At 33.5% G+C, this 25150-nt stretch overlaps 1 protein-coding gene across 6 annotated transcripts; it reads right to left on the minus strand.

The window, feature by feature from the left end:
* Window positions 1-20219: 20219 nt before the first annotated feature.
* LOC130973679 (receptor-like protein EIX2) lies at window positions 20220-24050 on the minus strand. Of its 6 annotated transcripts, none has more exons than XM_057898305.1 (3): window positions 23624-24050; window positions 20845-22777; window positions 20220-20573 (listed from the first exon to the last, which is right to left on the minus strand). In XM_057898305.1, the coding sequence occupies exons 1-2, from the start codon at window positions 24000-24002 to the stop codon at window positions 20847-20849; spliced, it is 2310 nt and encodes a 769-aa protein (XP_057754288.1). In that variant the 5' UTR covers window positions 24003-24050; the 3' UTR covers window positions 20220-20573; window positions 20845-20846. The 6 variants fall into 6 exon arrangements, with proteins under 6 accessions (XP_057754288.1, XP_057754285.1, XP_057754284.1 ...); XM_057898302.1 differs by having other exon boundaries at window positions 20845-22924; XM_057898301.1 differs by having other exon boundaries at window positions 20845-23489.
* Between the last annotated feature and the right edge of the window lie 1100 nt (window positions 24051-25150).

A 25150-nucleotide genomic window follows, 5' to 3' on the forward strand; every position in this document is an offset into this window, starting at 1 on the left:
ATGTTATTATTCTTAATAAACATGTTTTCTTGTTTTTTCAAAATCACACTACCTTTTTCCAAAACACCAAGTTTAATCACATAAAGAACTAAAAGACAATATTACCTTAACAGTCGGAAGACTCCAATACCGAATTAGTTTGCGAAATTGAACCTCAGGGATCTCTAACGGTCGGTTCTTTATCATTTCTTTCTTTGTGTTGTACTTCAAGAAATGTTCCTTTTTTATTTCGCCTTTGTATTTTTTCCATGCACGACAAAATCCGTTCATTACCCACGGCTTTGAAGTTATTGGAAGAATGAATTTTTTCTAAACAAGACAACAAATTAGAATGTCAAAGGTTAGCATAAATAAAGTAACAAATAAATCTTAACAAAATTATCTATAATTCTTACATACATTGGCATACTCCCACATGCCCTCTTTGAGGTTTTTAGGCACACCATGCCAACTAGTATATAGCAAAGTCACAAAACGAGGATATCTAACTGTTGTGCCCAAGAGTTGGTTGAGGTTAGATACAACCTCCTTGGTTGGACCTATAGGCTGCCCTCCAAAAAATTCCACCTCCCGTCGATCATTAAAATCAGTGGCATGAAGCTTTTTGCACATAGTCTTTCCACGATTTTTCTTCTTTATTGTGCCTAAGTCCGATTAAAATAACAGAATTTTAAACTCAAATCAACTTAGAAGTAATACAAGCTATATTTTGACAATAAGGTAAAATAAGACAAGCACCTTCATTACTAGCTTGTCCTCCATTACCCTCATCATTTGCAGCATCATCAAGCTCATCTTCCTCATCTTCTTCATCTTCCAAATTTATTCCATGTACCTTAAAATACATGTCAAGACTCATTCCTTTTTTCGTTGAACTTGCAGTTAGCTCACTTGTATCTTCTCCCTCATCATCAGAACTTAAATCATTTTGTTCCATTGTATCAGCTTCAACAGTCCTCTGATTCCCAGTTTTGGAGGTCTTTTCAGCTTGAGACATTGTCCCGTTCCCATTATGTTCACATTCTTGAAAAAGTGACATTGGTTGCACCTTCTTTTTCTTTTTTGGAGTCCTAGCTTGCTCTTCAATGGCATCTTCCACGATTGTGATGGGTTGGTTTCTTGTTTGATCTTTTGGGTCTTGAGCTTGGAAGCTAGCCTTTTTATTTTCAGCCATGATCTTTTCTCTTTTAATATTGTATTGTTGTAGCAATTCAGCACTTGACCTCACTTGTGTAACCTCAAAGGAATTCTTTTTTTTTGGACTTTTTTCTTTCATTTTTTGTGCTAAGGTACTTATCCGTTTTCTTTTAGCGATCTCTCCTTTCTCCATTCTGCATACACAAAAGAGTTGCAATGAAAAAAATGTTATTTTATGAATAATTAAATGAACATAATCAACATAAGCGAGTAATTAAATAAGCAAAATAACTAAAACAAATGAGACATTTAGAATTCTACCAAAACAGCATTACATGAAAACATGTCAAGATGTTTCAGAATCAGAGTCCTCCATGTACTCGTATTCACTCTCCTCATCTTCCTCACTACATTGTTTGGCAAACATATTTGGAGCCACATCTATAATGGTTGCTCGTAGATCATTCCTCACTAGATCAACTTCGCCATTATCATTTGGGAGACTGGGAATCACTTCAGGTTCACATGGCTCCCTTGCATATATTATGGGGGAATCAGACTCAAGGTCATCACTTATCCTAAATAAATCTTTTGGAATTGTTTTCATAACATAGTGTTTGTCACTCACATATGGGTCTTGCACATAAAAGCATTGGTTTACTTGGGATGCTAGCACAAATGGTTCTTCCTGGTAGCATTTCTTACTTAAATACACATATGAGAGACCAAAGTTGTCTTTTGCAACTGTATACCACTCACACTTAAACAGGACTACCTTAAATTGGCCATAATAATCTAATTCAAACATATCAACTATTCTACCATAGTAGGTTACTTTGGCTTCAATTGGGTTCTTATCTTTCACAGTAGCAAAACTAGGAGTCAATGCCTCCAATGTGACACCACTATTTTGGGTTTTACGTCTCGCATCACGGTGCCTTGTATGAAACCTATACCCATTGATAACATAACTTGAAAATCTTTTTGCAACTCTATTTGGACCCCTAGCCAACCCTTTTGCCCAACCAGGCACATCCTTTTTCATGGCACGAGTTTTAAACCATTCTAAGAACTGTTGACTATGGTCTTTGGCTTTCTCCCACTTTGTTCTTCGTGGATTGTTATCATTTACTGCCTCCTCATGCTCTCTGAAGATCAAATAACCATATTCTTATTTGTTAGTAGGGTAAAATGTTATGATTGAGGTCTACGAAATGACAATGAATCAAACAAAATACCTCATGTAGACTTCGATCTTATCACAATTGTTTAGAATGTATGAATGACCTTGTATTTCTGATTTTTCATCTAACATGAACAAATCTCCCATTTTTCCACCCAAAGGACATCCTTTGCTTGGAAACAAACTCGGAGTTCGCAGCTCATCTGAAACACACTCATCATTGTTTCGAGGGACTCTGTTGAATCTTGTCTGGACATCTTCATGCAAATATCTTGAGCAAAAATTAATACACTCATTCGCCAAATATCCTTCAGCAATGGATCCTTCTGGACGACTTCTGTTACGAACATATGATTTTAGTGTGCACATATATCGTTCAATAGGGTACATCCAATGATATTGAACTGGACCACCTAACCTCACTTCATTTGCCAAATGGATAGGCAAGTGCACCATTATGTCAAAAAAGCTTGGAGGAAAAATCCTCTCCAATTGGCATAATGTCTCAGCAATCTCTGCTTCTAAGTTAACTACCTCATCTATGCTAATTACCTTCTGACATATCCGGCGAAAAAATGAATATAATCGAACTAAAGCGATGGCAACATGGTCAGGAAGTATGCTCTTGATCGGTACTTGCAACAAGTAATGTAACATGAAATGAGCATCATGGGTCTTGTAACCAGAAATCTTCTTTTCCATTTGCTGCACACATCGAGCGATATTGGAAGCGCTGCCATCTGGTAATTTTGCCCCTTTTAACACACTACAAAAGATTGTTTTCTCTGCTGCAGTCATTGAGAAGCATGCCTTTGCTAACTTAGTTCTTTTACCATCATTCGTATCTCTTGGTTGAAGGTTTTTCCTGATACCCATGTCTTTAAGGTCAAAACGCGCAGCTGCATGATCTTTTGTCTTTCCAGAAATATCCAAAAGCGTTCCAATTATGCTATCAACTATATTCTTCTCTATGTGCATGACATCAAGGTTGTGTCTAAACATGTTGAACTTCCAATATGGTAAATCAAAAAAGATTGATCGCTTTTTCCAATTTGAAATGCCATTCTTTGCTTTCCTTTGCTTCTTCCCAAAAGAATTATCTACCCCTTGCAATATATGAAATACAGTTGTTCCATCTAACAACTGCGGTGGAGACCTAAGTTCAGTTTTCCCATTGAAAGATCTTTTATTATGTCTCCATGGATGGTTCATGGGTAAAAACCTTCGATGATCCATATAAACAGTCTTGTGGCTATGTTTTAGATATATAGAAGAAGTCTCATCATTACAACATGGACAAGCCAATTTTCCCTTTGTACTCCACCCAGATAACATAGCATACGCAGGGAAGTCGTTAATTGTCCATAAAAGACATGCTCTCATGTTGAATGTTTTGTTCTCTTTGGAATCATATGTTTCGACACCTAACTCCCACAATTCTTTTAATTCTTCAATTAGTGGTTGAAGAAAGACATCAATATCATTTCCCGGTGATTGTGGGCCAGGAATGAGTAAAGAGAGCATAAAATAATCAGGCTTCATGCTCATCCAAGGGGGTGGATTATACACCATCAGAACAACAGGCCATGTACTATGTGTACTACTCAAAGTTCGAAACGGATTGAATCCGTCGCTTGCTAAGCCAAGTCTCACATTACGACGCTCATTTGCAAAATCTTCATGTCGACTGTCAAATGCTTTCCAAGATTCACCATCGGCAGGATGCCTTAACGACCCATCTTTAACACGTTCATTATGATGCCAAGACATAGCTTCAACCGTCCTTGTGCACATAAAAAGCCTTTGAAGTCTGGGAATCAGGGGGAAATGCCTTAGAGTTTTTGCAGCAACTTTACGATGCTTTTTAGATGAGGTAGCATCGTCCTCTTCTACATGATGCTCAATATAACGGGATGTTCCACAGACATGGCAAGATGAGTCATTCTCATGCCCGTTCCGATACAACATGCAATCATTGGGACATGCATCGATCTTTTGGTAGTCAAGACCCAAATTCTTCACCATATTCTTCGTTTTATCAAAAGAAGTAGGAATATTCAAATGTGGCATTCCTTCTTTCAATAATTCTAAGAGAGAAGTGAATGATGCATTACTCCAACCGTGCAAGCATTTTAACAAGTAAAGACGGATGGTAAAGGATAATCTTGTGAATCCTTTACATCCAGGGTATAGTTCTTGGCTTGCCTCGTCTACCAATTTATAAAATTCTTTTGCACCTTCGTTAGGCCCCATGTTATGTCCATCAACTTGTGTAGTATCTCTGAATCTATCACGTAACAACTCATCAATATTATCATTGCAGTTATATTCCTCATCTGTGTCACTGTCAACATCCATAGCAACAAGTGATTCCCCATGATTAAACCACCGCCTATAACCTTTTACGAATCCATCGCATATTAGATGGTCATACACGACATCTCTCCTTAACCAAAGTCTATTACAACACTTTGCACATGGGCATTGAATTTCTTCCCCTTGAGGAATTCCCAGTGATGAAAAAGCAAAGTGTAAAAACTTTTCTACACCGATTGATATTCTTTTTCATGACGTGGTGTATCCATCCAATCCTTGGACACATCCATCGAAAACCTATATATTTCAAATAGATAGCTAAGTTTCTAGTTTGAAGTCTTTACTGTTAGTCTCACTAACTACGAGTCTAGCTTCCTAATTAACTAAGAGACAAAATTTTCCAAGTCTCCAAAATACTTTGAAGGCATTGGACATAAAATAGCGAAGAAAATTAAATTTTAGCAATTCTTAAAGAAGGTCCTGAAGTGAGTGCCTCAGGAAAGCACTTAAGTTGTCCACATAACATTAATAACAAATTAAGAGATGTATTTAAATTTGCATGAACCAACCTTAAATACTGTTGTAATCCGTACAACACCAGCACCAAAGTAGTAGCGCAGTAGAAGCAGAATTAGAAAGGTAGCAGCGGCAGTGAATAGCGGTTCAGCAGCAGATAATCAGCACCACAGCAACATCAAAGCAATACCACAGGAGCAGCAGAATAAAAGAAATGGTAGTAGTGGTGGATAGATAACTATCAAAAGCCTGTTGGAAAGCATAAAATTAAAATGCTCTTGAGAATTAAATTTTTTTCTTACTTTAAAACATAAAAAAAACCCATAGAAATTTGAAAAATGGGGGAATTTAGAAAGTAGGAATCGAAGAAGTGGCTGGAGAAAACCCCAAAAGGGCAGGTAAACCCTTGGCAACTTTGTAGCATTAGTCTAACTGCTCAGCATGAACTGCTTGAAAATTACATTTGAAATTAAAATAGCATCCATTTACATATATTTAGCACAAATTGTGGGCCATAATCCATTAAAAGAATGCCATATTTATATATATTAATCCAATATATAGCTTGGTCCAGACCTAGGAACTACTATATGAAATATAAATTATATGCACTATAAAAGGAAAAAGGATTATAACCACCCCATATATTCAATTCAGCCTCAGCATCCTTCAATTCTATATATATATATATATCTACTATTTGAAGATATTATTTGTAGCAACCAACCAGCAATTAACAAATTTCTTAATTATTTTTCGCTGTTATATAAACTGTTTTATGAATTACTAGTACTATTTCAATTTTGACTTAAAACTGGCAAGTATGTCTCAACTTTAATTTCTCTTAGATTAAAGTATATCTAGGCTGTGATTTTTCAATAATCTAATTTTAGGTTTCCTGATAAGTATACTTTAAATACAATCATTCTCAAGCCATAAGGTAATCATAATAATAATAAACTTCTACCTAAGAATAATTGTATTAATTAAAGACTACTCCGTCAAATACAAACAGCAAAGCATGAAAAATTATGCAACTTTCTTTTTCTGACCACAGCAATCACCTTGGAAAGACATGAGCAAGCAACTCAGAATCAGAGCGTTAAACCTGTAGTGCTCTTTCTTCACTTTCTTCTACATTCTGTAGTGTAAAAAAGATTTCCAAGTAGTATTCAGAAAATGCAGAATGAAAAGAATAAGAACTCCACAACCCAAACTATCATATGTAATGTCGGTGGCATATGGCAAGAAACTATTAAAAATAGTTGAAAGTTTAAGAAACCAAAGTATAAACAAAGCAGTACCATAGGAGCAGCAGAATAAAAGAATTGAAAATAATTTCATACCCTTAGCTTCAGATCCATTTTTATCCATTTCAAACATACAACAACAGATCATATTTATATTTTTGTTAAGAGTTTTCATTCATCAACATTTAAAAAAAAACTAACTATATATATTTTTTATATATTTTATACATTAGCATAACAACAGCTCAATGAAAGCAACAAAAGAAAACTACTTAGACAGAAGGCAACTAGAGTTGTTAGTTAGCTAAATGCCTAAATGTTTTGCATTTATTTAATTAATTAATTAATTATACTATTCAGTCACGCTTAAACAGATCCCACAAGCTTTTCCATGCATGAACAAAAAAAGAGTCCTTAGCTTGTTATATTGTAATGTATATGTAAAATATAAATATGAACTTGGATAGAGAAACAAGAATTCAGAATTGTGAACATGCATAAACCAGAGAGGAATATCAAAGAGGCATATCAGAGAGCACTTGGCGTGCATTAATACTGATAATAACAAATAGCATAAACCAAGCGAACCAAATGCACCAATTCACAAAATTCAATATTAAAAGCACAAACAGTGGCAATAGGCAAGAATTAGTATCCAAATCTATTAATAATAATCCAATAATTCAAGACAAAGACACCAGTAGCATCAATTCCCAAAGCCTTTACAAAATTCAGAAAATAGGGAAGGAGGAAGAAAAAAGAGGTAATACCATCAGCAGACATAGCAAAAATTAACAAGTTTCTTGGAGTCTTGTGGTGCAAATGGTAGAGCTTTGAAGAAATTGAATTTGTGAGATTGCTCCCTGAATTTGAGAAACAAAAATTTGTTACTATTTATCCAAAGTAAATTACAACATATCAGCATGAAAGCCTTATGCATGGCACATATAATAAATCCTATAGGAAGGAAATAGATTAACCCATGAGATAGAAATAAAAGAAAGATAAAAGAATTCAGAGAAGTGTGTTTATAAGGAAAAAAAATCTTAAACCAAGGATTGAATTTTGGAAGTTAATTTTTACCTTGTAGGTACGGTTTGGAAGACAGTCGCAGGATACAATTGAATCTGCAGTTTGAACAGCACACAATTTCAGGGTAAATCATACAAGAGTATGAAAAATTGCCGTGCATATACACACATGAATAAACTAATATTCAGATGTCGAACATAAAATTTGCACCCCAATAATGTAAGATAAGAAATTCTTAGTTGAAGTTCAATCTAGACTAGGAAATATGCAGCTACCTGAATATTTACAATGAGAATAGAAGGAACATCCCCAGGTATGCTGATAGAAGGAACTCCTAAACAGCGAGCAATATGTTCAGTTTTTAGCTAAGACAGAAAGAGGTCTGCTCCAAGGGAATAGAAAGCAGCATTGGTTGGCGCAAATTCTTTCTTCTTGTCCCTGCCAACCAAGTCCAAGCAACAATGAATTCTAGCACTATCAATAATGAAAAATTTTGTTTTTTTCATGATATCCTCAATATGAGGGTGATCATAACCCAAAGGTTAATCATTAATCCCCCCAAAATGGTGTGTATACAAAAACAAGTATTTTGTACCAACCTAAAGCAATTTTTCCCTCTGACTTTGAATGAACTTGGCTCAATTAAAGACCAAGAACCAGGGCTTTGTTTCTCTTATCCAACAAAATGGAATTGACAAACCTGCTATTGGCTTTAGTTTAGGTGCCTTGGGTGAAACTGAAACAAATGAGACCAGAGTGAGAAACAAGAAAAACTACCAAAAAACAAGGGTAGTAAACATCCGAAAACTAAAAGCAAATAAACTTGGAAACTAAATTTTCATGTTCATTTATTTTAACTTCTTGTCTTAACAGCTGGGGAAATAAAAGAAGCTCAATCATTCATAAGAAACACCATTTTCGCACTCATTCTAACTCTTCTACTGACATAAAATAGAAAAATAAATAAAATTAGGAACAAAATAGCTTCCCCTGCAGAAATAAAATATAAATCAGCTCTACAACCAACCCTGATTCCAATGCAGAATTTTAAAATCTTTTGGCTGATCTTGATCTTGGTTGCTTATGCACAAAAAATTATAAGTGACCTTTAATTTTCTGCTACTGTTGCTAGGTATCTAATGCTAGAAGGAGAGTAAGCCACAGTATATTGCATTCTGAGGCAAAGAGGTCTTTTGAACACTTACTTCACATTATATAAGCCCACCCGCAACAGTATATTGCATTCTGAGGCAAAGAGGTCTTTTGAACACTTACTTCACATTATATAAGCCCACCCGCACTTGATTCCCTTTCTTAAGCATAACAAATTGTTCCCAACTTTAAAACAAACTCAAATTTTATGTGTTATTTTCCTTTTCAAATTTCAGATGGTCTTATGTATTGGGTTTGAAACCAGTTCCCTTTCTTTTCCAAATGGTGCATTCTTGCTTCATTTCTACTAAGACTCAGTTAAATAAAGCAAAACACAATGAAAACATACGACCATGAACTCATGTTTGGTGCAGAAACCTAAACTTACACACATGAACATAGGGCATGATAGCTCAAATGAACCTATAGTAACTATCACAGAAACCAATTTAAAATAACCAAAATTAAGATACAGTGAGCCAGTATAAAATCATTATTAAGTTGCAGTAATTAATACCCAAATGAGTTAATAAAGTAGAAAAAAATGCTCTTGACTAATAACTCTATATGCGTTCAATTCTTATTTAAAGTGACAGCAAGATAATACATCAAACACACTAAAGTTTTGGCATATAAGTAATGAAAGAATAATGCATCATAGTGAAACTAATATATATATATATATATATGTTTATCTTTTGATAATGGCAAGAGCTTAGCTCTTGGGGCGGGTGACACTAAGCTAGACAAGTTTAAGTAACTAAAATAAGGTAGAATCAAGAGTTAATAAGAGTTAGAAGTCTCTAAAACTCAAAATGGTCATTTAGAGTTTGAACCGAATTCGACAGTATTTATTGTAGAAATGGCAATAATTTTCATAAATTTCTGCTCTCAATCTAGACATCCAAAAATAGTGAAAAATAGTTTTTATAAAACTTTGAGAAGTCTATTACATTCTTAAAATTTCAGTCAAACAACACCACCAACAAGATCAACAGGATGCACTCTTTCTCTCAGAAAATGAAGCTACAACTTCAAAACATTCACCATATACATGTTTAGCTTTCAAGCTTCCCTTTCCTTTTCTGAAACTGATATCATTTCCAAAAGGTGAAATTGCAAAGAGGAAGTTAAATGCAGTTAGATAGAAAAATAAAGTGATCAGAAGCATCATCTAATTGCCATAAGATGGAAATATTACTACACTTAAAGCATTACACAAACATAAAACAGGGCAAATGAAACAAAATGGAGATACTTATTTACGCACCTAGGTTCTTGTCAAGGGTCTTGGTGAACTAGTTCAAAGCTGGTGGAGCCTTCAACCTCTGCTTGAGGATCCTCTTCTTCCTCTACTCCTCTGATCCCGAACTGCTTAGGATGGTTCTCGACTAACGGGTTCCTCACCTTCTCCTGAAGAAATGCATGAGAATCAAAACAATGAACAATAAAAAAAAGACTGAAAACTTAGAGTCATCCTCATGAATCTGACTGCGGAAAAACAAAAGGAGGAGAAACCTACAGCCTTATTCGAAGCTGGAAATGGCGCTTTTTCACCTCGTCAGATGTTAGGGCTTCTTCGTTCTTCACGGAAGCGAAGAAGCAGGAAGGGAGCGGCAGCGCGGAAGGGAGGGCTTCGTTGTTCTTCACGGAAGCGAAGAACCAGGAAGCGGGCGGCAGCGCGGAAAGAAGGGCTTCGTCGTTCTTCAGGGAGGCGAAGAACCAGGAAGCGAGCGGCAGCGCGGAAGGGAGGGCTTCTTCGTTCTTCACGGAAGCGAAGAAGCAGGAAGCGAGCGGCAGCGCGGAAGGGAGGGCTTCGTCGTTCTTCGTTGGAGTGTTGTTGTCGCGGGGGTTAGGGCTTTTGAAGAAGGGTTAAGGCGAAAAAATTGGTGGTTGGTGGTTTCGGAGGGGGAAGCGGTGAGGCACAAAGAAGGAGGAGATTGGTGGTTGCCATTGGGGCTTTCGAAGGAGGAGTTAGGGCAGAAGGAGTTAGCTTTTTTTCTCTAAGTGTTAGAATCACGAAGAATTGATCTATCTCTAGCTATCTGGAGCGTTTTTGTTAATTCGAGCTTCTTTAATTTTTTTTTCTGAGGGAACCTTTTGGCCACGCTTTTGAAGCGTGCCAAAAGGATTGTAGGAAACGGCTACGCTTCTAAAACGCCACAATAACAAATCCTTGTTGCCACGCTTTAAAAGCGTGCCGAAATCTCTCTATGGCTACGCTTTATAAGCGTGGCAGAAAAAAACGTGGTTAAATCTCACATCAACTGCCACCCTCATAAAAGCGTGGCCATAGAGAGATTTCGGCACGCTTTTAAAGCGTAGCAAAAAAAAGCGTGGCAAAATCTCTATTCAAACGCCACCCACACATAAGCGTGGCCATAGCCTACTTTTGGCCACGTTTTTAAAGCGTAGCAAAAAAAAAGCGTGGCCATAGGCCTTTTTTCTTGTAGTGAGTGAATTATTTGGGTGATTAATTGATTGGATTGAAAATATTTTTCAATCTAGAAGTTTGGTTGAGTTTTTTTTTAATTTGCTGATTTGGTTCTATTATGGTACTATATTGTCAAATATGGATTTTCTGTTATGGAACTTTTTTTCTGATTGTTCAAGTGATATCTAGATTATGAACGCTTGTTTTTTGTTGGTGATTAGATAATGAATTTTGCTCTTGGCTAAGATCTAAAACTTGGGAATTCTCTCGATCTTAGTTTTTTTTTTTTAATTTTCCTGCTCTTAACAAGTTTTTATTCTTAAAAGTTTAGAGAGATTAATTTTCTTGATTTGTAGTGCCTTGTGAGATTGGGATTATAGATCTTGCATATTGAAAGGAATTTTTATTGATTTTCAACGAAAAAGATTAGATATCTAAATCCTCAAAGTTGAACAAAGTTTATATACAAGTTTTTTCCTTGTTATATTCTAATGATTATAAAGCATATGCTGATTATCTTGAATATGTGTTAAATTGTAGCTTGCATGTGAGAGTTAGTTACTAATTTAGATAGTTCTTTGCTGATATATGTTGCTTGATTAGTGATTATTACAGTAACTAACATAACAAATAAGTAATCTGAGTTAATTGTTTTTGAGGGATGCATGAGGTTATTGGTTGCTGCTGTAAAGTAGTTTAATAATATGTAAGTGTTGCTGAATTGGTGATTGATGTGGTTGTAATTTGATGAATCTTGGTTGAGAATTGCTAAAAAAAGTTAATAGTGAGCTAGGAAGTTTTCATATCTTATCTTATTCATAAAGTGTTTATGGTTTAAACTTGCTTTCATACTTATGCGATTATTTATTTTGTTATTTTTGTTATTATTCTTCCATGAACAAAGAGTGAAAGAACTAAATTCTAATTGCTCAACTTATACGTCATTGGCTTTATGATATAGTGATGGCTCTCGATTAGTTGATGCTATTTCCTTTAGATATTTCGCTTTTAAGATATCAAATAAGAATTTTTTCTTTTAAATTCACATGATTAGTATGGTAATGCTCACTTGAGAATCATGTGCTTGTACAATAAATACTATATTGAGTCATAAACTTCTATATGTTACATAGGTTTTCTTTTATGATTATAGAATTATGTCGAAAATATTTTAAATTGCCAGCCCATTTGTAATTGACATCTTGCACTGAAATTGTGGGCGATGGAGATTGAAAAATTTCTTGTTTGCAATGTATGAAAATTGGAGATGTCTATACTCTAAATAAATTGATGAATAAATTTTTGTACTGTGAGTTCTTTTTGAGTCTTTGAGTTTGATCTTGAGTTGTTCCATCATAGCTTGTTAACCTAGAAAATAATGGGTATGGATTGATTACAGTTTGATCTTGAAGATGTAAAATTTATCATTTTTTTTCTTTCTTTTCATGAGTTTCCTTTTTTTAATTGGTTCATTTATTTTGGATTTTATCATACGTTGCATTTGCTTGTTTTGAATATTTCCTTTATCTGTATGCTTTGATTGATTGTGTTTGAATATTTCGTTTTGTTATGGTTGTTGATGTTTAGAAATAAAAATTTTCAAGTGATACCATTTTTTTTATATATGCTAGCTTCTAATTTTGGATGCAACATCTATGTCCTTTTCATAATTTACTCTCTCAATTATTTGCAATACTTTCATTATTTTTTGCCTTTTTAGAGTCTTGATGATGATGTTGATGAGGAATGGTTATAGAATAAGGAATATGGTGAATATTTTTTGGTGATTTCAACAATTACTTATGCCCTAAAGCCTCTTATGCTATGATGATATTGTTCTGTTGGACTTTGTTTTGTTTTGTCCGCTTTCTAGTTTTGTTGAAAAAAAAATCTATATTCTATCTAACGTCGTCATATCTTGTGGTATGATTGTTTAGCATGGTGCATACGGAGAGCTAGAAATTATAACCTGCGAGAAATAGTTCTTCTAAACTCTTTCATTTCTTTTATTTAAGTAATGGTAATAGTTAAGTTTGGGAATGTTAGGTGTTCTTCTTGGGATGGTTTGTGTTGAAGTATGCACTATAATCATGCCGCATGATTTTATTTATCGTTCATTCCGCTATATTTCAAATCAAGAGTTCCTTGTTTTAATCCTTGTTGAAATTGGAAATTTGATTATTTTGTTTCACATCCTACATCGTATGCATATCTCGATCTTATCGTCGTGCTTTTGGCTATCCCATAGATTCTCGACAACATAGGTGTTGACGTTGCATTCTTTTACATATATTATGTAACTCTTTGATGTAATATGAACTTGCTTTACTATGATACATCATATCTTCTAGTATTCTCCTCAAATTCTTGTTCCAGATCTTCTTTGGAAAAGTTATTGATTTGATTCTTTTCTTGCTTTATCGTGTCCCTAATCATCCACTTAAATCATTTTGAAAAAAAAAACAAAAAAATACACTGCCATTGACTTTGGTTACCTTCTTTTAGTGAACTTTGTACTTCTTTGATCCAACTTAAACTTGTTTTGACCTAATGCACTATCTTTTCTTTTATTGTTTCTATCAAATTTTCTTGATTCAGATTTTCTCGTTAGGATTCAATTGACTCTCTTTCTGGGACACTTCATTGTTTCTGTACATCATTGCTTAATTGCAATCTTAAACATCCTTCCACATTCGTGCGAACACCATCTGTGATGTTTGCCCTTCTCTTTCTAGGTTTTGAATCCTTTTGAGTAAACACGTGCTTCTTTCGGTGTCACGTGTGATTCCCGGATAGCAAATGATACGTTAATTCATTAGGATACAGCTTATCGATGCTGAAGTTCAAAAAGTTGTAATTCTAAGACATGACGTAAGACCGGTTGCTTCCATGGATATATACTACAGAACCAAGGAGAGTATGAAGTAAGATTGTATTTTGAGGAGAATGACGAATGAAGTGAAGAGTGCTATGTACATCTGAGCTGTCAAGGAAATGTGAGTCGGTGAATGTCAACCGTATCATTTTTAACAAAAACCTATCTTGTAACTTTTACATCTCTTTATACTTCTTTCTCATGTTTGGTAAAGTGCTAAAACCAAGTAAAGTCTTGCAGATTATATTAATTTTCGAAGGCGAAAATTTTTTTAAGGAGGGTAGAATGTAATATCCCTATAATACCCTTCTCTTTTTTTTTCCAAACCAAAATTCTAACCCTAATTTTGACATAACACACTCCCTCACACACTCACCAAAACCCTAGCCGCCCTTACCCCTTCCAACAGCAGAACAAAAGAACAGAAAGGGAAAAGAGAAGAGGGGAAGAATCGGAGAGGGAAGAGAAGAGGAAGGAAGGGAGGTGGCGCCGGTGGGCGTCACTGCCACCGTCGCCGCCATCGTGTCGTCGCGATAAAGGCCAGAACCAAGGGAGAGAGAGTCGTGCAAGGAGAAAGAGGCGTCACCGTCCCGTGTCGCCGTCGTCACCGTCGAGGTCTTCATCGTCGCCGTCCATGGAGGTTTGCAAACAGAGTGAAGACGCGCCGTTCTACCTAGAACCGCCACGGGAAGGGTCGTTGCCATCAAGCCCAGCCACCATCGCCGCCGTTCGTGCCTCCGTTTCATGCCGCCAGATCTGTTGCCGAGAGAGAAACAGAACGCGCGTGGAGAGAGAAGTGGTCGCAGGGAGGTTCCGCCGCTGTTGGAACTCCGCTGCTGCTGCTGCCATGGCCGTCGCGCCTCTGCTGCCAAGAAACACCAAGGAGGGGCCGCCCGCTGCTGCGTTGTTCCTGTCGCCGTTCGGATGTACCTGAACCAAGTCGTCGTTGCCACCGGAGCTGCACTATTCTTGTCATTATCCCAGTCTAGCCTTTTTCCTTGATTCTGCTCTAGCTTTCATGTCATATTATGCCACTATTTAATCTGTCATGTCCTTGTTTTAATTTGATTTTATTTTTGCCTGTTTTAGATTCCCGGAACTATCGCCAGCTCCATTTTGTCGCTACTCCGGTCCAAATTCTGCGCTCATTCGTTTTATTCTACTTCAATCCTTCTTATCTTGAATTCGACACTCCGGGTTTGGTCTCTTCGGTCCGTTAGGACCATGTTGTGAGTAGGCTTTACATTTATAATTGTTTGATTGTGCATCTATAATTATTTTGACATATATCTATTATGATCTTTGAATTATACTCACTATATTTGTCTTGAACGAGTTTAAATTGATTAGAATAATTGATATATATATGTTTGATAAAGCTTTATATTATTTTAAAATATTAATTTTATTCGAATATATACTTTTGAAATTTAAAGTATTTGTTGGCACTCACTTTGAAATTATGAAATATATTTTTATGATTGAGAAAATATGATTTGAAAAGATTTCTGATAAAAAAAAGTATTATCTGATTGATTTGATTCGATACCTTATATATTTGAGAGATTAAAGATTTATTGTATTTGAAACTATATATTTTGAATTGGTTTGGGAGGCTCGTATTAGAAAACCATAGTTAACGGCGGTTATGATGTTAACTTAGATGTATCTGACTCAGACTCCAGTTAGCAGGGGTGTTGCTAGCCTAACGTGTAGGCCACACGTTAGATCTGTTATTCTGTTAGGACATACAAAAGGAAAGGGCTACCCATAGAGGTGGAGCCACCCATGTGTGGACTTTTGATTTGATTTCTGTATGAGAACTCCCTTATTGATTTACCTATTATTATCAACTATTACTTTCTAATTAATATTACTTTGATAATAATATTTATATGGTCTCATGTCGATTATAGATGTATTGTCTAGTCACTGAGTTGCAAAACTCACCCCATTTTCTAAAAATATTTTTCAGGAACAAATATTTGAGTATGTTAGGCTTGCTATAGGATTATTTTCCTAAGCGCCGGTCATGACTCAGTTTGGGTCGTGACATAAACAATCTATTCTTAATAAATATCCATATTACAAATGCTATAATAATCTATTAATCATAATAAATTTTACATTACAAATACTCAAATTACATACTATTTGAACTACTTATATAAGTCTCTTATCACTATTTCTTCAGGTAACATCAAATTTAGCACAAGAAATTTATTTTCGCACTACACAACATCTCAAACTTACTCAATGGAGCATTATTTTTTGGATAATATCACCAAACAAACAGACAATTGGTTTATCAAAATTTGCGTGGTTCGTCTATAGAAAATATTAACACCCACAAATGAAGAAGAGTCTCTTTGTGTAGAAGTTAGAAATGATTATATTGGATGAAAAGGTACAAAGCAAACATATTTATTGTTTTTTTAAATTGAATTTACGAAAAAATACTTTAATTATTTTTGTTTTTTATACTTTTTATATTATTTTATAATACTTTATATATAATTGTATTTTAATATCATTAAAATTATACTTCTTTCAATATGTTATTTATTATTTCTTTTTAACTAATTATTAACTATGATTTACTAACACTGCAGAGAACACATCTTCATGTAATTGTGAAGAGAAATATGATAAACAAATTCAAACATTTGTTACAAGAAGGAAAAATCTATACTATAAAAAATTTAAAAATAGAAGATGCAAATGATTTATATAGACCAATTAAAAGTACAATGAAAGCAAATTTTTTACTCACAACTGTTGTGAAAGAAATTAAAGATCCAATTTTGAATATTTTCCAACACTATTTTGAATTTGCATCACTTGATACATTGTCTGACAGAGTGGGTCAAAGAAAAATACTAACAGGTAATTTCATTTTATACTATTTCAATTATTTTTATTAAAAATAACTTATTCAAAAAAAAAATCTACACATTTATGTTCTTTTTATTGTAGATGTCATTAAAAAACTACATCAAGAAATTCAGGAAAAAAACCATACAAATTCAAGACACATTTTTAGAAAAAGAACATACATGCAAAGATGGAACAAATAACATAATAGAAAGTGCATACAACACAACCATTCATAAAGAACATGCCTTCACAGGAACCGACAGAAAGAAAAAAGCAACAACTCTAACAATAACCAATAAAGAAAAAGGATGACGAGCGTCACATAAGAAAACTAAGTCCGTCAACTAAAACAAATACAAAAATCAAACTACAAAATAAAAATGTCACTTTGTACAGCTCCAATATCCAAATTTTTTGTACTAAAAATTATTTTAAACAAAACATTTTTAAAATTTAATTTTAGTTTACATATATTTAATTTAATTCTACAAAATATAGCCATTTTTAATATTTATTATATACTATCATTAATTTACTGTCCGCGCATTACGCGGGTCTCATTCTAGTTTGCAATAATCTATAAAGCACGGACACTTTGTTGCCGTGTTCGCATGTCGGACACATTTCGGACACGACACTTGTCTGACACGTGTGTCTGCGGTGTCCAACCATGCCTTAATAAAAAACACAAAATTTTACTCCGGACACGTTTGGACACACCTAAATATCATCATGTGTCCAGTTTTATTTTTAACATATATTCTTGAAATAAATTTAGAAGTAGTGTATATTATTATTTATTAAAACAAAAAAATTTTAAATACTTTATATCATTAAATAATTAAAAAATTAATTTATGTTTTAATATCAATAAAATAACAAGGTATTATTACAATTTATCTAAAAAATACTTTATATTTTATATATATGTATTTTCGTATCTTATAAAACTTTAAAATTCATGTATCGACTTGTTCCGTGTTGTGTCATGTCTCATGTCTATGTCAGTATCCGTGCATCATAGGCAATACCGCAATAATAGTCAATGACAAGAGCGAATAAAGAAGAAGAAGAAATTGCATTGACAAAACAAGAGGCAACAAGAACAACCCCATTTTTATATATTTGCTTAAAGGCTTTTCATGGAATGTATGGCACACACACAAACAGTTTTTATACTAAAGGACTCGAAGGTGATGACTTAGATATATAAGAAGAAAATGATTACATCTGATCACCATTTTATTTGATTGTATACTCACAAAAAGTAAATGAGGACAGGAAATTCGACAAAGACATTCAAACCAAAGATATATAGCTTGTCAAGTGTGGCCCAAATTAAATGCTTCCACTCACTCAACGTAGTCTATACTCATATGACTCATGACTTGAACTATTGATTTAACAAGTCAACTTATTATGTTCATCACACTATTGAATTATTTATTCTTAATTTTTAAAAAAATATTTATTATGAATAAAAAATTAATAATACTATGTGAAGATAAGAATTTCGCTGGCATACAACTCCAACTTCAAATTCGAGTGGCTTAATTTAATTGCTTAAATTAAAGAAATCCATTGATGGAATAAAATTTTAAAACAGTTTTCCGAGTTTGAGGAGGTCTGGCTAATTTATGTAGGTTATATTATATGAAAGTCAACAGTCAACACCAAACATATATTCTTAGAGTAATGTTTGGGTGAGAGTAGCAGGGAAGGTATACATTATATAGATGAATTAGTTTTACGTGCAAAATTATATACATAATTGATTTTAGCATAATTTATTCTCATTTTTACTGTCAAAGATACTTAGGAAAAGGATGTGATTTTAAAATAAAACAAGAACAACTACATTTTTATACATTTGTTTAAAGGTTTTTCATGGAAAGTATGCCACACACCAAACCGTTTTATACTAAAGGACTATAAAAAGAAATTAAGAGAATAAGTCTTTTTTGTTCCACATCTGATCACTATTTTATTTGTATGTATTATGTTGATCTACCATGTTACTATAGCAAATTAGCTGTTGGAATGCACTTGTATCATGGTAACTCTAGGAAAAATTTTATTAGAATTTGCTATTACGTTGAAATATTTATATGATTTTATAGTATATTTATTATTTTTAATTATAATATTTAAAAATAAACAAAAATAATAGAACGAATGATTATAAATATTTTTAAAATATCATTTATATTTAACTCTAAAATATATAAATATTATTTTTCCGTGCGTTTTGGGCAAGAAAAATTGACTTCCTTGTCCCTTATATTGGGTTGTGCGAATATTTCAGCATATAAATGAGAGAATTTTGTAATTGAAGTTGACACTGTTTGTTTATTTTGGACAAAAACTAATGACATTATCTCCACTAACTCTGTGTCAATTTTCTCCTGTACATGGTCAATTTTTATGGTGCTAGTGCACTTAATTAAATTTGGATTGGATGTTCAAGTCCATAAGCTCAAGTCTTCTCTAATTCCGTAGTCAACATGAATTCATGTTCATATAAGTTCTATCAACAATTTGGAGAAAATTTTTATGTTTGTAATTCTGATAGCTTAGTGCTGACGCCTGACAGCATAATATTTTAAAGGTTGTTGCTATGCCTTAAAAATACTACTTAAAGATATTACAGAAAAATAAAGAAAATATAAAACAAATATTAATTTTTTCAAATTTTTTTTTATACATTCAATGCATTAAAAATTAAATATTTTTTTATTTATTCCCTTTAAACAATATTCTTATTCTTTAATCAAATTATATTTAAAGTATCTTTCTCTCCATAAATTCATCTTTAATAGTTATTTATATGATTTCATGGTAAATTGAACTTATAATACTAATCTTATTCATGGGCATCCAATCCAACTCAATTTGTTCGAATAGGGTTGGTAACGTGACCCGTAAGAATCTAGTTAAGAACGGAACGGATTGAGTTGCGAGTAAGGTCGAATGCGAGTTTAGACCTAATTTTATTCAACCAATTTGTACTCCTAATATAATATAGTATTTATTAAAAATTATTATACATATATAATGAAGTTGATGGAGATCGAATTTAACTCATATTTTCTCCCTTTTATAATTTTAACATGAATTTTATTATAATTTTGTTTCTTTTAATTTTAATATGAACTTAATTTTATATTTTTTAATTAATATATTTATGAAATATGAAATGATTAAATATTGTGTGTGATTGAAAAAAATTAATTTATTGCTTATAAGATTGGATAGAATCGAGTATAAAACTTTAAGATATGAACAGAGTTATTATTGAGGATTTTCAATTTGCTAATAAGATAAGGTTGAATTTAAAAAAAAAAATAAACTCATAATAAAATTAGAGTAAAATCTAAATCCTATTCGTTATTGGCCTACTAATAATTTTAAACTTTCAACTTTTAAGTAGACTAAGTATAGCTCATTATAAAATAAACATCGTAATTCAGCCTAATAGATTTGGTAAGCAGAAATTAAAGAAAAACAGAACTACCCCAAGTCCACAAGCACTTCCATAGTAACTAACACTTCATATCGTCCCCGAAAATAAATTACAGCAATAAAACAAGGTTAAGTTTGACAATCACACTCATATAATAAATACTATGCAATATAGGTGAAATGTGAAAAAGCATCCTCTTCAACAAACTTTTTTGTATATTAACTGCATCACTAAATGTTATTGGTCTCCTTCCAAATGGATACACATGCATGAAGATTCTAGCTGTATCACAAACAAAGCTCTATCTTTTCAACACAAGATACTGTCTACTCTTTTGCCTGAAAGATATGACATCGTTACATGTTAGGTAATATTCAAAATATATAAAAGTGTTAAAGAGCAGAAATATATATTTAAGTAACATAAAACCATATCCCATATACATATATACATATATTATTAACAGAGTCTGCATTTTAACATTTAGCACTACTATATTTTGTTTCATTTACATATAGCAGATATTAATATTTTTGATATACCAATATTATGAATATAATAACTATATCAACAATAATAAAAACTAGAAGAAATGGAAATGGTGCATACCTTCATATTTGAGATCTGATCCTTTTGAATTTGGCCACCTTGATCGCTATAAATACATAGAGCATGTCATAGACATCACTCAACAACTTGAAATAAGCATATCTCCAAGATTTCTTCAAAATCAATGAGAAGCACACTCCCCAAAATGCCATAACAAATCCAGCAGCCATAGCAATGTAGAACCCCTCGCTTACAAATTGTTCATCATCATCACCATCAGCATCATGTTCACTGATCTGGTGACCATGAATGGGACAAGTATTGTTGAGGGGAGCACCACAAAGTTTTGGATTTCCTGCATAAGCAGATGCATCCCTAGTTTGAAGTTGCGTGCCAAGTGGGATTTCTCCGGATAAATCATTGTATGACAAGTCAAGAACACTGAGATCGTCAATCTGAACAAGCTGTGAAGGAATTGTTCCTGACAAATGATTTCTGGATAGATCAAGAAAATCTATTGACTTCAGTTGTCCAATAGTTGGAGGAATATGTCCACTAAACAAGTTTCTTGAAAGATTCAAAGAAATCAATCCAATAAGAGTCATCATCTCAGTTGGTATTTCCCCTGTTAACCTGTTGCTGGAGAAATCAATACTTCTCAACAATCCCAGGGTGCTTCCATATTTTGACATTTTCCCTTTCCATGTCAGTGATGCGCTATCATTATAAACTCCGAAAACTTCATGTACAGCGTCAGTAGTGCTATGATAATTGACATATTCATAATGATAGTCATCAATAATGGTTGCATTTGAATGTGCTAGAGTGGCCATAGCAGACAGATTACTTATGCATTTAGGTATATTGCCAGACAGAATATTAAGAGAGAGGTCCAAGACATGGAGTTCATGAAGATTGCACATGCTTAATGGAATGTTACCATGAAAATTATTGGAATGTAAGCTAAGTACAAGTAGCTTTGGAATATTATCTCGAATCCAGGTTGGTATTGTTCCTGACAACTTATTACCTGCAACATCAAAAACTTGTAGTTGTGTGCAATTATTCAAGGATGATGGTATCTCTCCTGAAAAATTATTCCCTCCTAAATGTATTGACTTGATATTTCTCAATGACCCCAAAGACTTTGGCATGTTTCCATAAAACTGATTATTGGATAAATCTAGGACGACCAATGACTCAAAACCCCTCAAACAATCCGAAAGTTCTCCTCTAAGGTCGTTGTTTGACAAATCCATAAATCTCATGTTTTTGGTCAAGTTTGCACATAAAAGAGGATTTGCAATTGAAAATCTGTTATTGGACAAAAAATTTTTTGAAACAGTTGAAAGGATTGCTGGAATTGGGCCTTCAAATAAATTGAAGCTCAAATCAACTGAAAGATGTGGGTCAGAAACAAAAGCTACTGCAAACACATAATAAGAAACAATAGGTGGGTCTTCAATTTTTCCTCGAAAACGGTTGTGAGATATATTCAAATACATCATAAAAGGAAGGCGTTCCCAAAACCAATTTGGAACAGTGCTAGAAATTCCATCACAGGAAATATCCAAATTGTCAATCATGGTTTGGGTATGAAGCCATGTTGGAAAGTCAGGCCCCAACTTGCAACGGGCCAAATAAATGGTAGTTAAATTGAAAGGGGGAATCCAATCGACGCTAACATTAAAAGCCAATGCATTATGAGACAAATCCAAAGTGTCAAGATTGGAAAGTCTTGAGAAATGAGCTTCAGTTATCAAACCTGTCAGGAAGTTATTTCCAAGGCTTAACTCAGTTAAGTTGGATAGTTGTCCAATACCTTCATGTATGCTTCCATTTAATCTGTTGTTATCAAGTCGTAACTCTTGCAAAGATTGAAGCTGAGAGAGGTCAGGCACCATCCCCGTAATTTCATTCCATCCCATATCCAAGATTTGTAAGGGTTTATGAGCACAACGAGAATACTCTCGAATATATTCATGGAACTCCCCTGTCAAGTTGTTGTTGGATAGGTCAAGCCATGCCAAATTACAACTATGAAACAAGGATAGAGGTATTTGGCATTTGAGCTCATTATTTGCAAGATTTAACTCCTCAAGGGAGTTCAAGTTGTCCCCTAATGTTTCTGGAATGATTCCTGTTAAACCATTATCATTCATTATGAGAGTAACAAGGCTACGAGTGGAATTCATTAACCATGGGAATATGAAGGATGCATCCCTTAGAGAGTTGTTAGAGATATCCACATATGAGAGAGAAGTGGATGCAAGTGATGAAGTGAGCACGGAATCAACAAGATTGCAAGCATGCAAGTCTAAATATTGAAGATGAGAAAGGCTACTCACTTGTTGTTGCCAATTTCTGGCACCACTTAGATTCACCCTAGGAAGTGAAAGATACCTCATGGTTGAAAGTTCAGATAGCCATTGTAAATCTGAACTTAATGACATGGTTTTGTAATAGTAATCAGGATGGAGGTCAAGATGCTGTAAACGAGAAAGGTTTTTGAATTGACTAGGAATGGTTCCGGTGAATGCATTTGCACTTAGATCAAGATGTTCCAAGGATAAGAGATTTCCAAGTTGGGGTGGCATTGTTTCATTAAGGCTATTATAACGAAGATCCAAATATCTCAAGGATGACATATTTGTGAGTTGAAGAGGAAATCCTCCAACCAGATTATTGGAACTAAGATCAAGATACTGGAGGAAGAGTAGATTTCCCAATTGAGGGGGTATGTTTCCACCAAAGGAACAAGAAAAGAGATCGAGGTGTGTCAAAAATGTTAAAGAGGCAATGAAAGGAGGGATGGATGGAGTGTGAGTAAAGTGATTACCACTAAGGTCCAAATACTTCAAATGATGTAACTCTCCCAGTGATGGGCTTATGGATCCACGAGTGTAATAATCAGCATGAAGATGAAGCATGAGAACATGGCCAGTTACATTGCTGCACTTGACGCCTTCCCAGTTGCAACACTCCTTCTGCTGCTCCCCATCTCCCCATGAAGACAGCCAATCATCATCATCCGTGACATTGAAGCCACGTTTCAGAGAAAGCAGAGCTTGCCTTTCACTCTCAATGCACTTCACGCTTGGCACCTCCACTGCACTGCTCCTCCATGCAAGTACCTGCACCATCAACACTGCATAAACTACACCATTCATCATCATCACTCCAACCACACAATATTTCAAGTTAAGTTGTTGTATCATATCATATGGGGCATATTTCCAATTTATAATTATAACCAACTGATTCAAATTAACAATATAATCAACGCATAATGAGGACAGCAAATTCCACAAAGACTAATTCAAACCAAAGATATATAACTTGTCAAGTGTGGCCCAAATGCTTCCACTCACTCAACGTACTCTATACTCACATCACTCATGACATGACTTGAACTATTGACTTAACAAGTTTGATGTACGTTACATTATATGAGAGCCTCAACAGTCAACACCAAACATATATTCCTAGAGTAATGTTTGGGTAAGCCTACAAGTGAATAATAATAAATATTTTTAAAATACCATTTATATTTATATACATACTCTCAAATATATAAATATTATTCTTTAAAAATGATATTCTTAAATCAAAATCAGTCATTAATATATTTGTATATAAATATATGTGTGATTAAATTTATTTTCAATGTGTATTTATATTTCAGTATATATTTTATACTGATAATGGACTTTAACAATTAGTTTTAGTATATACATAGCATAATGAAGTATTCTTTTGTATATTTTGGATAAGAAAAATTGGCTTCCTTATCTCTTTCAGTGGGTTGTGTACTTTTATGGATATTTTAAACTAGAGTAGCAAATAAATGAAAAAATTTGAGAAATAGATATTTTTAATATTTTTTAACAATGAAGAGAATAAAATATAATTTTTTATTTTTTTAATATTTTTTTATATTTTTTTTATTCTACTTATAAAATTAATAGTAAGATATCACATTTTCCTACTTGAATGGTTAAAAAATATTAAGAAAACTGTTCCCGAAAATTTATAATTAAAGTTGACACAATGATCCTGCATTTTTGACAAACACTCTGACATTTATCTACACTAATTTTATGTCAATTTTATCGTCTGTACTCTGTACATAAGCTCAAGACTTCTCTAACCCTTACTACACTTTGGTAAAGTGTTTATTTTTTTAAAAATAGTTTATAAAAACTATGTTTAGTAAATTAAATTAAAATTTTTTTAATAAATATAAATAATAATAATTACATTTAATAAAATAATTTTTAAAAATTAAAAATACTATACTAGATATAAATATAAAAGTTAAATTTAAAAATTAATTTATATTAATTATATTAGACTTTTTAATTTT

This window comes from Arachis stenosperma, chromosome 4, assembly GCF_014773155.1.
Source record: "Arachis stenosperma cultivar V10309 chromosome 4, arast.V10309.gnm1.PFL2, whole genome shotgun sequence".
NCBI classification, from domain to species: domain Eukaryota; kingdom Viridiplantae; phylum Streptophyta; class Magnoliopsida; order Fabales; family Fabaceae; genus Arachis; species Arachis stenosperma.

Coding starts and splice junctions, on each gene's coding strand:
- LOC130973679 (XM_057898300.1), bottom strand. CDS start 24,002: ATGATACAACAACTTAACTTGAAATATTGTGTGGTTGGAGTGATGATG.